General features: G+C 40.8%; 3 protein-coding genes across 7 annotated transcripts in view; 1 reads left to right on the forward strand and 2 right to left on the reverse strand.

Moving 5' to 3' along the window:
* LOC119019835 (rho guanine nucleotide exchange factor 28-like) overlaps positions 1 to 1,737 on the reverse strand; it is a 37,312-nt gene extending 35,575 nt beyond the window's left edge. For 4 of the 5 annotated variants that reach the window (XM_037098735.1, XM_037098739.1, XM_037098737.1 and 1 more), the window contains exons 1-2: positions 1,495 to 1,736; positions 495 to 538 (exon numbers count right to left, since the gene is read on the reverse strand). In XM_037098735.1, coding sequence (XP_036954630.1) covers positions 495 to 527 — 33 coding nt within the window. In that variant the 5' untranslated portion in view covers positions 528 to 538; positions 1,495 to 1,736. Of the gene's footprint in view, positions 1 to 494; positions 539 to 1,494 lie in introns of all 5 variants that reach the window. The other variant, XM_037098736.1, reaches the window with a different exon arrangement.
* A 1,304-nt stretch (positions 1,738 to 3,041) lies between these two features.
* Positions 3,042 to 8,007, reverse strand: utp15 (UTP15 small subunit processome component). Its single transcript, XM_037098980.1, has 12 exons — positions 7,819 to 8,007; positions 7,190 to 7,306; positions 6,847 to 6,939; positions 6,556 to 6,740; positions 5,850 to 6,028; positions 5,264 to 5,389; positions 4,884 to 5,019; positions 4,658 to 4,742; positions 4,392 to 4,547; positions 4,147 to 4,248; positions 3,847 to 3,980; positions 3,042 to 3,744 (listed from the first exon to the last, which is right to left on the reverse strand). Exons 2-12 carry the CDS (start codon positions 7,277 to 7,279, stop codon positions 3,444 to 3,446), a joined length of 1,587 nt encoding a protein of 528 aa, XP_036954875.1. The 5' UTR covers positions 7,280 to 7,306; positions 7,819 to 8,007; the 3' UTR covers positions 3,042 to 3,443.
* A 464-nt stretch (positions 8,008 to 8,471) lies between these two features.
* LOC119019972 (transcription factor BTF3-like) lies at positions 8,472 to 11,048 on the forward strand. Its single transcript, XM_037098982.1, has 6 exons — positions 8,472 to 8,563; positions 9,334 to 9,402; positions 9,510 to 9,623; positions 9,917 to 10,118; positions 10,216 to 10,272; positions 10,667 to 11,048. Exons 2-6 carry the CDS (start codon positions 9,334 to 9,336, stop codon positions 10,711 to 10,713), a joined length of 489 nt encoding a protein of 162 aa, XP_036954877.1. The 5' UTR covers positions 8,472 to 8,563; the 3' UTR covers positions 10,714 to 11,048.
* Positions 11,049 to 12,216: the final 1,168 nt, after the last annotated feature.

Here is a 12,216-nt window from a genome sequence, read left to right on the forward strand (position 1 = left end):
CACAGAGTTACTGATTTGCCAGGTATGCACACAAATGACAGGCTGCTTTTGTCACTGTAGTGCTGATGGATAGGACTATTTTCTTACGATGAAACTATGATTCAGAGCTCAAATAATCCAATAGAAATGTTTCATTCAAAGACCAATAAAGTCCCTGTTTCATCACAGTGGGGAGCATCAGTCTCCTGTCATCATGGCGTCCTCGTTGACCCAACTGCCAAATCTGAATTTCAACATACGGTGACTTTACTGAACTTTACATGAGCTTTATGGACGCATGAATACAAAGACATTCTTCTTTTCAGATATGACATTCGAGGCATTTTCATTAAACATAATTGTTTGGTTATGAGCGCAAAGTCTGTGTCGGTCGTTATAAATGAGGCTGCTGATCTAATTCCAAACTCAATTTGCAGAGATTTTCCAGACAGATAATCAACTCTCATGATTAATTGAAGGAGCTGGTTTCAAACTCGACTGGAGCACATACTCACATACAGAGGCACTCTCCTCCTGCTCAGCTCCATCTGCAAGGCGACTGCGGGCAAACACGGACAATCAATCAGACATTTGAGAGACAACAAGGAAAAACTCTCTGAGCATGTGACTCCTCGCTACCTCTTTGGTTATTTTTGGTGAATCATCCTGCTCCTCTGATCCTGAAGAGATTATCAAACATTAACTGCGCCGAAACAGGATGAGACAGGATCGTCTTTTGATCTCAAGTATGAGGATAATGACTTTAATGATCATACTTTCTGTCTTGGTGAGTGGAGACACTACCAGAGCACCAAATATGCCCAAATCTGACATGCATGCAGTGTGTATATACCTCTCCTGTGTGTGTGTGTGTGTGTGTGTATGTGTGTCTGAGCTAAACTAAGAACTCTATTGAGTTTCACTGCTGCAGGGTTCAGATCTGTTCGTAATCAGAGGCCACTTCCCAAACTGGACACAACAGCAAGCTCTTAATAACCATTATTCAAGAAATTGCTTCCTGTGAAATCACATTATCATTTCACATGTGCATTTACAATTGTTTACTTAATAATTAGAACAGGCTAAATGCTGCTGTGAGGAAAAGGAAAAGCATGGCCACAATCAACTCCAGAGGAATGCATGCAGTTGTTGTTTTGGGTAAGTGCTGCTAGCTTTAAGACACTGAAAACATCACAGTTAGGATGTTAACGAGACTATATTTGATATTTATTTCAAATACAACATGCACACAGTCGTAGAGACATGTATGTGCTTGTTCCTATTGATACAAATGAACTGAACTCAACACTTCCATGCTGACCTATTTAGCCACAGAATAAATGTGAGGCTTTTTTTTTTTTTACAGTGCTATATTCATCCACTCGAACGGGGCTGACATTTGCAATAATATCACAAAAAAACAGACCAAAAGGAGAAAAAAAACAAAAAAAACGAACAAACAAACCCAAAAAAGTCAACAGCTAATACAAGGGTCAACATTATTCATGTACCTACCTTCACAGGAGCTCAAACTCCGGCAGAGGAAAACCTGGCAGCTGCGCGGTTTGAATTTTAGCAACAGAAACCACAGGAGCACCTAACTCATCCTCCTCCTCCTCCTCCTCCAGCTCTCTGCTGCGTCAAGTGTCGTTGTCACAGCTACAAGTTGAGAAATGGCGCTGAGTCGGTGCAGCTGCTGCTTCCAGCCTCCTCTGACACAGCATCCTCCTCCCTGTCACTGTTGATGCTCTCTGTCTTCCGTCTGCTCAAACGCAAATTCCTCCTTATATATGTGCGAGGTTGTTTTTTTTTTTCTCTCCAGGTAACAGCGACCTCTAATGGAAGAGGATGGAACAGTAAGTAGGATACATGTTGATACACAGTGCAAGTAAGAAGTCTTCATCCCCCTCCTCCCCTCCCCCCACCCCTGGATGTGTTCACCTTTTATAAATGGAGTCAATGCTTTAAAAAGAAACAGAAACCAGGAATAAATGATGTAAAGTAAGTGATCGCATAAGTTTTCACCACCTAAAAAGTGAAGGACCTAATTCAAGAGGAACAGCCAACTGGTGCTAATAGTCTCACAATTAGTGAACACGAGATCAGTGAATGTGTCTCCAATTATTGTCGTAGAAGAAGGTCCAGTCAACTGGTTAATCAGTATTCAAGGTACAATTACACCTTAAAGAACACTCCAAGAAACTCTGAAACACTGTAAGAAGGTTATTGAGAAGCATAAGTCAGGGGATGGACACAAAATAATTTCCAAGTTACCAAACATCCCCCAGTGTTCAGTTAAATCCATCAACAAGAAATGGAAGGATTATGCCACATGTGTGAATCTGCCTAGAGCAGGACGACCTCACAAACCGAGCGACCGTGCAAGAAGACTAGTGAGCGAGGCAAACAAGTCGCCCGTGACTACTCTGAAGGAGTGGAAAGCTTCAGCAGCTGAACTGAGAGAGACAGTCAAAGCTTTATGGGAGTGTGGCAAAGAGAAAACCTCTGTTGAAGAAAGCTGGTTAAAGCTCAGCGAGAGTTCACCCAAAGGCATGTGGGAGACTCCTCAACTGCACATCACCACAAACACACCATCCCCACCAGGAAGCACTGTGGTGGCAGCAGGCAATGGTAGATTTATAAAGGCACAGGGTAAAATAAATGCAGCAAATTATGACTTGAGATAAGAATAATTTTCCAGCAAGACAATGACCTGAAGCGTACAGTGAAAGCTACACGACATGGTTTAAAGACAATAATGTGAATGTTCTGGAGTGGCCGAGTCAAAGCCCAGATCTCAATCCAATAAAGAATTTGAAGGTGGACTTGAAAAGGGCTCTTGACGCTCGATCCCCGTACAACCTGACAGAGCTTGAGCAATTTTGCAAAGAAGAATGGAGTACCATTCGTAGTGTCCACATGTGCAAACCAAATCTGAGACCTAACCGCACAGACTCACTCTGATTGCAGGCTAAGGTGCATCTACTAAATACTGACTTGAAGGGGGTGAATACTTATGAAATCACAATTTTTTCCAACCATTAGAACACAATTAGGATTAGTCAGTTTCAATATTACAAAGATTTATTTTTATCTGCTTATAAAACATTTGTCAAATCCAAATATACTGAAAACACAAAGCAGACGTTCACTGTGAAACCATTCATACATACAAGTGCGCTCACACACAATTGAAAGCGTAATTACAAAACTTCCAATAAAGCAATGCTTTACATTCACACTCTTCATACAGTAAATGCATGTTCTTCATTTCCTGTTGTGTTTTTCAGTCACACCGAGTTAAAACACCAGAGTGAGAGACCAGTCTCTTAAAACCTGTACCAAAATGTTTGCTTGGTGAAGTCTGTGTGACACAAAAGTCAAGCCAGAAAATGTGTCTGATGTTTAAAAAAAAAAAAGAGGTTGTAAAGGCACTCTAACCCAGTCTTTTCTCACTACAAGCCTCAGGTGGCCTGAAGCTGTGCTCTTGAGGTACTCGCTCCCCCCTGAGCCAGGCCATTAGACCTGCTGGTGCTAGAGCACGGCACCTCCTTCCTGGGGAGGGCGGAGGCGAACATTGTGTCCAACATGCCAAGCACCTCCAGGAGGTCCTGCTGGTAGTCGATCTCCCTCTCCAGCAGCTCCTGCAGACGCAGCAGCTGTCTGTCTACAAGTGGTGACTGGCCGATTACCGAGTGATAGATGTCCAGGATCATTTCTGCCGCTGTTACGAGGACTGGAGCAAACCTAGGGTCAACCAAGTTCCTGGAGAGGAAAACAAAAAATGTTGAGCAAAATACATCTGTACAATTTCATGCACAAGTTATCACATTGTTATCTGTACTTGAAGATTTATCTGCATCGTACCCTATGAGGAAGTTGAGCAACTGGGACAGTCCCTGTTCATCTCTTCCTGCCAGAGCGTTGTTCAGTGTTCCTCTACGATCCAGCTCCTTTATAACAGCAACTGTGATCTCTGGCTTCCTATGTCTTGTCCATGTCTGCAAGTAAAATATAGTATACTTGTATATTAATACCAGAAATGTTTGTTTTTGATTGAGAGCAGCTGCAAGTGTCAGCTGCTTTACTTAACTTAAAAACTATTAACCTAAAAAATGTTACACCAACAGATTTAACCTGCTGCTAATGACATAAACACATTTTTACCTCCAGAGCTGTATCCAAAGCCTTCGACACATTGAATTTCTTGAGTTGCTTGTCGTATTTGGCCAAATGCTGCTTAACTGGCTTACTAACGAGATAATCATCCTGGAGAAAAGACAAAAGAACCACAAAATTAATTTAAAAAAATGGTCTGAAATAAATAGAAAACAATCATAATCACTCAGCAGACCACATCATGTCTCAGACAGTCAGCCTCAGCAACTGCATGTTACTGAATGTAAACAAACCTGTTTGGGGACGTAGTTCTTCCCCTTCACAAAAACACGATATGACGGTCGTCGCCTCTGTTGACCAGAGATTTCCTTTGACTCTTCTGGGCTTTTCCTGTGTTTGATACTCAGGATACTGTTGGTCATACCCACGACAATAGACTCATCATCCGGCTGAGGCGGAAAGACATATTCATACAGTTAGTACCTTCCTAAAGTTAAATCGCCATCAAATATGAAAAACAACAGTAAAATGTGATGAAAGGTTGAATGCATTTTCTTACAGCCAAAGCCAAACTGAGGATGGAGGCAGCATAGTCAAAGTTGTGGACCACTTTATAGTTGGTTGTGTTGTACACCTTCACATGCCTGGAAAACAAACAGAGGCTCTGCGTTAGTTAAGGTTGTTAGTTAAATATGCATCTGACTAATAGTGTGGCCTTGGATTTCCACAGTTTCGAAAAATGTTTCTTTGTCCTTTATGTCTGACATGCGTACTATACTCCGTACCTGTCCAGGGAAGCTGACAGCAGTCTCTGGCCGTTGGTGCTGAGACACAAACTTGTGACAGTTTTGTGATGGTTCTTCAGAGACACCAGTGGCTGGCCTCCTTTTAGCAGATCCCACACTTTCACATAGCGCCCACCTATGGAAAGTGATGGAGCATTTTTTTTTTTTTTTAAACACTGCTGTGGATATGTATCAACAACCATAATTCAGTATCAGTATATGCCTGCAGCCATTTGCAGGTTGAGATTCATGTATGAGATACTACCTACTTGTTTTATATCCTAAACAAAAACCTAATTCAGTGTTAATAAGGCTGATGACTCCAATAAATTTCCTTTGTTAATGTTCTGACTGAACATGAGGATTATGCTGCTGGGTACCTGCAGAGACGAGGAGACCCTCAGAAGGATAGAGCAGCAGACTCTCCACTGGCTGGCCGTGGTCCATGGTCATCACACTCCTATCCACTCTTGCATCAAACAGTTTCAGGGTGTGGTCGTAAGATCCTAGGAAAAAAAAACATAAAACTTACCAAGTTCCTTCATCCATTCACTCATCCTTCCATATGCAGCGTCTACAACTAAAGCGCCACATCTACAGTGCAATTACAAAGCTTACTCTTTATGGTTCTAATGCATCAATTATTAAATATGCTAGGTATACCAGTGACTTTGTAGGACTTAAAATTTCATATGCATTACTTTTTAGCTCAAATTATAGGGAGACAGTAGAAGTAGAAATTATTTTGTCTAAAATGCAAAAATCATGAATCCATAATAAATCCAGTGGGGGGGAAAAAAAAGACCAAAATGTTGGTAGATTTTGACTGTTCCTGTTAAATTGGTTTAATCTAAATCTCCATGACATGTGATGTATAGCATATATTCATTAATCAAAGTTAATTTCCTCTCCTGTTTACTTTTACATCACATTTAAAAAAAAAAAAAAAAGTAGCCTCCATCTCACCTGTGATAAAAAGATCTCTGTTGAGTTTGCTTGTGACACCACAGCGAATGTAATCTGTGTGTTCCTGGTAGGTGTTGAGCTCAATGGAGTTTGGGATGTCCCAAAGTCGACAGGTGTAGTCGTCTGACCCAGTGAGGATCTGATAACGGTCTGAGGTGAAGTCTGTTACATGGACAGCCCTGAGCAGAGATAAAAATGGGACAAAAAATGTACATCACTTCTCTTTGAAGCTCAGATGTTTATAAGTCGGTAAGATAGTTTGCAGGTTGTCAGAATACTTGAGATCATCATGAAATTCAGTCGATGGATCACTCAAGAAATCATCATTCAACAACTCCTTTACTGCACATCAGTCAGTCAAATGCAGGGAACATGGGGAAAACATAGAATGACAGGTAAATGGCATCTTGGTTTTGCTACAGTATCATGAAAACACCATCACATATACAGATCCTGACCTATGCAGTGTGTAAACTTTCAGGCCCTGGTTCTACTATTAGATTGAAGATGTAAAAAGTATTATGTAGCTGTTGAACACTACGAGCAAGCATAACACAGTCACGTATTTATTTAATTGGTTATCTTGAAGTATTCTGTATTTATTTAAAAATATTGACAAAAATAATAGAAACTTTATAACACTCAGTTTGCGGGCCAGGACAGCACATCAATAACATGATCTGACAGCAACACGTGGGGTACCTACTTCGTGTGCCCTCTGAACATCCTGAGTGCCACCTTGCCACCAACATCGAACAACCGGACCACAGAGTCCTCGCATCCCGCTACAAGCAGCTGACCGTCTGACCTGAATCTCCCACTGTATGCAGTGTCCTTAAACCGTGTAAATGTCTTCACGGGCTCCTGGGAGAACGGCCCATAAATGTGGACCTGTAGGCAAAACCAGTGTAAGATTGACTAGAAATCTCTGGCAAATGCTGCACATGTAATTGGTACAAGGATTTTAAGGAGGCGTACAAAGGAGATGGCAACATACTCTTGTGAATGCTGTCACAGCAAAGTTATGTGGAGCCACTGGGGAGAAGTCTATGTGTGTGACCGCTCCAAACTCTTTTATCTGGACCGGCGCCTGTAAGGAGAAAAGCAAAGACGAACTGTGAAGATCACCGCTTCTCCCTGAAACCAAGATGTTCATAAGTCGGCAAGATGGTTTGCAGGTTGTCAGAATACTTGAGATCATCACGAAAGTCAGTCGATGGATCACTCAAGGGATCATCATTCAACCACTCCTTTACTACACATCGGCCAGTCAAATGCTTCCTGCGTCAACTAACAGGGAGATACCGTAGAATGGCTGCAAAATGGAAGATTAGATTCACCTTGTAGTTTTTCCAGTATAGTGTGTCTTGTGTGACTTTCTCTCCAAGTTTAGGATAGACTTGGATTTTCGTAGGTTTAAATGAAGCCATTTCTGTGCCGATCACGCAGTACTCTCTCTGGTGGGACACAGAAAATAAAAATGTGGAAGATTTAACGAAGAATTTAGCAGGATATATGACACCATGCCTAGATATTAAAGTTTTCTCAATGTCGTTTATTAGAACATAGTCGGTTTTAATGTCGTTTATTAGAACACAGGCATCAATTCAACACCATGGGATGAAAAGCAATACATATATGAACACGCATACAAGCTTTACCAAACAGCATCACAACCCATTATGTAAACTATGTAATCTGTGAAGGCTACGCTTACGAACTCAATATTTCCACACAGTCCATACAATCACTGAAGTTTAAAACTGCGCAGAGGCTTGAAATATATGTACACCGTGGACCATTTCCTGATGGGTAAAATTACACCTAATTTTACTAGTTCGTAAACAAAAGCGGTTAATCAGACAAATACTTGAGTCAACGTGTTCGGGGCTTGCAGCGAAACTTAGTTAGCGCACGGCGCATTAGCCGGCTAGCATTTTCCAATAAACGGAAATGTAGTTACTCTCACCTTTGGACGAACAGGTCCAGGAGTGCAGTCTTATTTTCGTTTTAAGTACAATGTGTTGAAATTAGATGATGCTGGTATTGGCTGTCCAAGAAAACCAAAAGTTTCTCATTTTAAATAATTATCACGTTGCCTCTCCGTGGACAGGAGGACGCCATGATTACAAACGTGACGACTTCCGCTCTGAATGGCAAACCTTTATTGTTCACGGACGATTCACAGTTTACACCCTTAACTTCAAACACTTTTTTCTTGTTTCTAAAAATGAATTATTAGTGGAACTAGTTTTGTAATTCTTTATAGGACTACACATTAATTATTGGGATTTTTGTTCTACTAGTAAATCTACTTTTAGATGAAACCCAAGATCAGTCTTGTGCTGATTTTGCCTACTTATGTTTATTAATGTATTTAATTGCTATTGCCATTATTTTAAGTGGTAATTAAAATTATAACTAGCGCAAAAATAAATAAATAACTACATTTAAAAAAGCGTCCTTCTAAAAGTATGAGATTTCACTGATTTTAGTCAAGCAGGTTTTATTTGGGACGTGCGTGTAAACATCTAACAACGCAGACGTAACGACAAGAAACTTAGAAAATAAGATTTAAAACACACTGTAAATAAAATTAAGAAAAACTGCGGCCGCATCCGGAAAGATAGCAGTCTGAGTGCGTCACTTCCGGTGTTCCCTCCTTTCTCCCAGCCTCTACCGACTGTGTGGCCCGCGTGTTTACACACTCCCAGGTCAGTTGGTGTCTCTGTAGCATTTTAAGTTGTCTCACCCTCATACCGTTTTTGCCTATTAAAGACGGAAGACTTATTTTTGCCACGTTATGTGTTAGAAGTGTGTAGAAATGGTCAGTTATACTTGAATGGCAGCATCAGTTTGAAGGGGCCTAAGCTAGCTGTTTAGCCTGGCTATCAAACTAGCCGGCAGTTGTCATACATTCCCCGAGTCCGAGTTAATAAATACATTTTCTTGTGTCGGAAGCCGAAAGATCAAGCATTAGCCCATAGCAGCATCTCCACAGGGAACGCCAACACAATTTGGCCATTTTAGTTGTTCGCTAATTGATTAGTCTTTGCTTCGGAGAACGCTGTTAACTTTAGCTGATCACCGCTGTCTGATTCATGCAGAACTTGAGTCCAGACTAAAAAAGTGTGCAGCTATTTTGGGGTTTCTGGCAGCTGTGAATTCTTGTTAGTTTGCTGTGCCGAAAGGCCAAACAGCAGGGGGGATTTGGGGGAGTTTCAGTTTCGGCACTTGAAATTACAAATCCTATGATTCCAGTCAACTGTTGAAATCACACTTAATCAGTAGCCAGTCCCATATTTGTCTATCGCTAATTATCATATCAAGAACAAATACTTAGTCTGCAATGACTTTAGGGAAATTACTTATGCCATCACATGTATTTCAATTATCTCAATTGTGAATTTTTTTTCTCCCTGATTAATAAAGTTAGTGAACAAGTATTACATTTGCTAAGGTTCATGTGCTGTGTCTTTGTCAGATGAAGGAGTCGATAATGAACCAGGAGAAGCTCGCCAAACTGCAGGCGCAAGTCCGCATTGGCGGCAAGGTGAGCTGGAGTACATGCTGACAAATCAATTAAAATAAATGGTTTTCTGTGAGCCCTGGCCAAAGGTTATAGCTTCATTCATCATAGCTCATTCTTGTGCGTTGTAGGGGTCAGCCCGCAGAAAGAAGAAGGTGGTGCACAGAACAGCTACAGCAGATGACAAGAAGCTGCAGTTCTCCCTCAAGAAACTGGGAGTCAACAACATCTCTGGCATTGAAGAGGTACAACAAATTCTGTCTGAAATGTACAGAAAGAAGTAGGCAGACAGCCCTTTACAACAATCATGCTCTTGGGTCAGCGTTATCTACTTGATGCTAGTGTAATAAAAATAGCATGATATAAAAGGCCAGATTTAAAAGCATTATAATCATTTCATCTGTAAACACGGTGTTGTATCATCAACTAGCTGTTGACTAGTCACCAACAGAAAAAACGACACAAAAGTTTTTGGAAAATTAGAGTTTTCTTGTCCTTTTTTTCTCCGTTTCATTTCCTTTTGTGTATCCCACTTTAGGTGAACATGTTCACAAACCAGGGGACAGTGATCCACTTCAATAACCCAAAGGTTCAGGCCTCCTTGGCAGCCAACACCTTTACGATCACAGGGCATGCCGAGAACAAGCAGCTCACAGAGATGCTCCCAGGAATCCTAAACCAACTGGGAGCTGACAGTCTGACCAGCCTCAGGAGATTAGCAGAGAACCTTCCAAAACCAGGTAGCCACAGAACTCTTTACTGATCTCTTTGAATGTGACAGTAGTCTTGTGTGTCCTCTATCAACACTTGGCTTTTAATTCTTCTTCCCACTCACAGCTGGAGACAACAAAGCCCCCATGGTTGCTGTTGAGGAGGAGGATGATGAAGTTCCAGGTTAGAGCAATCACACATCCCCTTTTAAGACAAAGAGTCACAATAATTTGTTCTGTAGCATTAATATAACCACATTTTTATCAGTCAAGAACAGGCTGTCCCTGGCATGTCTTATTGCATGGAATGTATACGCTCTTATTGGGTTGAAGAAGTTTTGTCTCAATGTATCTAACAAAAAAAAAGTATCTAAATGTGTATTTCAGATTATAGAGGCGTCTGTCCCCGACAGAATTTCTGTATTAATTCAGATTGCTCAAATTTTTAATTGTATTTATATAACGTAATTAAGTTTCATTTATGGGATATATAAATATTTTGCTTTTTTAAAAATGCTTAACTTTATCTGTTACTGTTTTCTGTCTTCCACCCTTTCATCCCCTTTTTTCATTTTCAGATCTTGTTGAAAACTTTGACGAGGCATCAAAGGACGAGGCAAACTAACGAACACCAGTAAACATTTCAGAGCTCCTCCTGACTCGCCGTACTTCAACACAGCAGCATTTTGTATTCGTTCATCTCTGTGGCTACAAACAAAAGTTGCTTTTTAATTGTGACCTTGACAATTGGACTAAATCAAGTAGAATTGACTTTTTATGGCTACTGTTACCCACCCTTTTGTCTGATTTGCCTCGTTCTGCAATACAAGTGAAATTATTTAATTCAGTGGAATGTGCAAACCTTTCTCTCTCACGCTGCCTCTCCTGCATTATGACGCCCACACATCAAACATGTATTGGTGGAATAAATCATTTAATAAAGATTACATTTACATTTCACATTTTTCTTTTTTAAGTAGCTCACTTTGTTATGGTTTTTAACACTCAAATTGGTCGCAGTTTTTTAAATATTTACAAGTGGTTATGATGTAATGGGAATATACCAGAGAAAATATTGTGCGGTGAACTCAGCACATGTTGTCTGTAAGTGGAGGCTTACACTGGACCTCTGATCACTACAGTTATGCTTTGTGAAATCAGAAACATTGGACGGACTTTAAAGCCTAACATATATTTTTAAGTGTGTACTTGGTGAAAAAGCTTGAAAAGAACAGTCTTGTGCAATTAACTTAGATGTGCAAATATTGGTCCCGTGAGCACTGCTGCATTGGTTGAAATGTGTCTGTTCCATGATACTGAAAGCTGAAAAACATGGTGGAAACACTCCCAGTATAGAGAGTCAAGCTGTGTAATTGAAAGGAAGGCCAGTGCTGCTGATCCAAAGAGCCAAAGTTTAGTAGTTGCTGTGTGGTTCGGCTCTCTCCTTCATAAAGCCACTCCAGATGCCCAAGTGTCTTTGGTTTCAGAGTGAAATACAGCACCCAACTCTATTTACATTTGGATCACAGGTGTGGCGATAGAAGATAGCTGGAGGGTTACGTCCTTGCAACTTAGACACTCAGTGACATCACTGGCCGCAATTTATTATATTAGATTCAGCTTCCTCTGGTGCCACAAGGAAGTATTTTATACTACATTTTTGTTTTTTAGTACTCCCCATAACCTGTAAACACCTGGAATTACTCTTTTTTTCATATGAAATGGTTTGCCAGATCGCTCAGCTTCTCTCCGAATTTATAAATAACTGAAGCAATATATTGAGTTTTCAAAATATAATGTTCCCGTTCAGAGGGTTTTACATCAAAACCAAGGTAGCCCTATGTCTGGTATCAAACGTGAGGTAGGGTCACCCACCGGTGCTCCTGACTGTGATTCTCAATAGCTTGCTAATCGAATGATACATTCAACTGTAACACGTGGGGTTTGAATGTCTGTTAGGGTGGGTGCTGAAACTGAAACTGAGCTCTCGATGGCGCAGCCTTGGGGTTATTGCATCACCTTGACCGATGACTATGACCTGACCGTCAGGATGTGGCAGAGTGCTGAACATTGTGTCAACTAAAAGAGGGAAATGATTTCATATGCAAGTGACACAGAGTCAGCTGGG

The sequence above is a fragment of the Acanthopagrus latus genome, chromosome 5 (assembly GCF_904848185.1).
Source record: "Acanthopagrus latus isolate v.2019 chromosome 5, fAcaLat1.1, whole genome shotgun sequence".
Lineage (NCBI taxonomy): Eukaryota > Metazoa > Chordata > Actinopteri > Spariformes > Sparidae > Acanthopagrus > Acanthopagrus latus.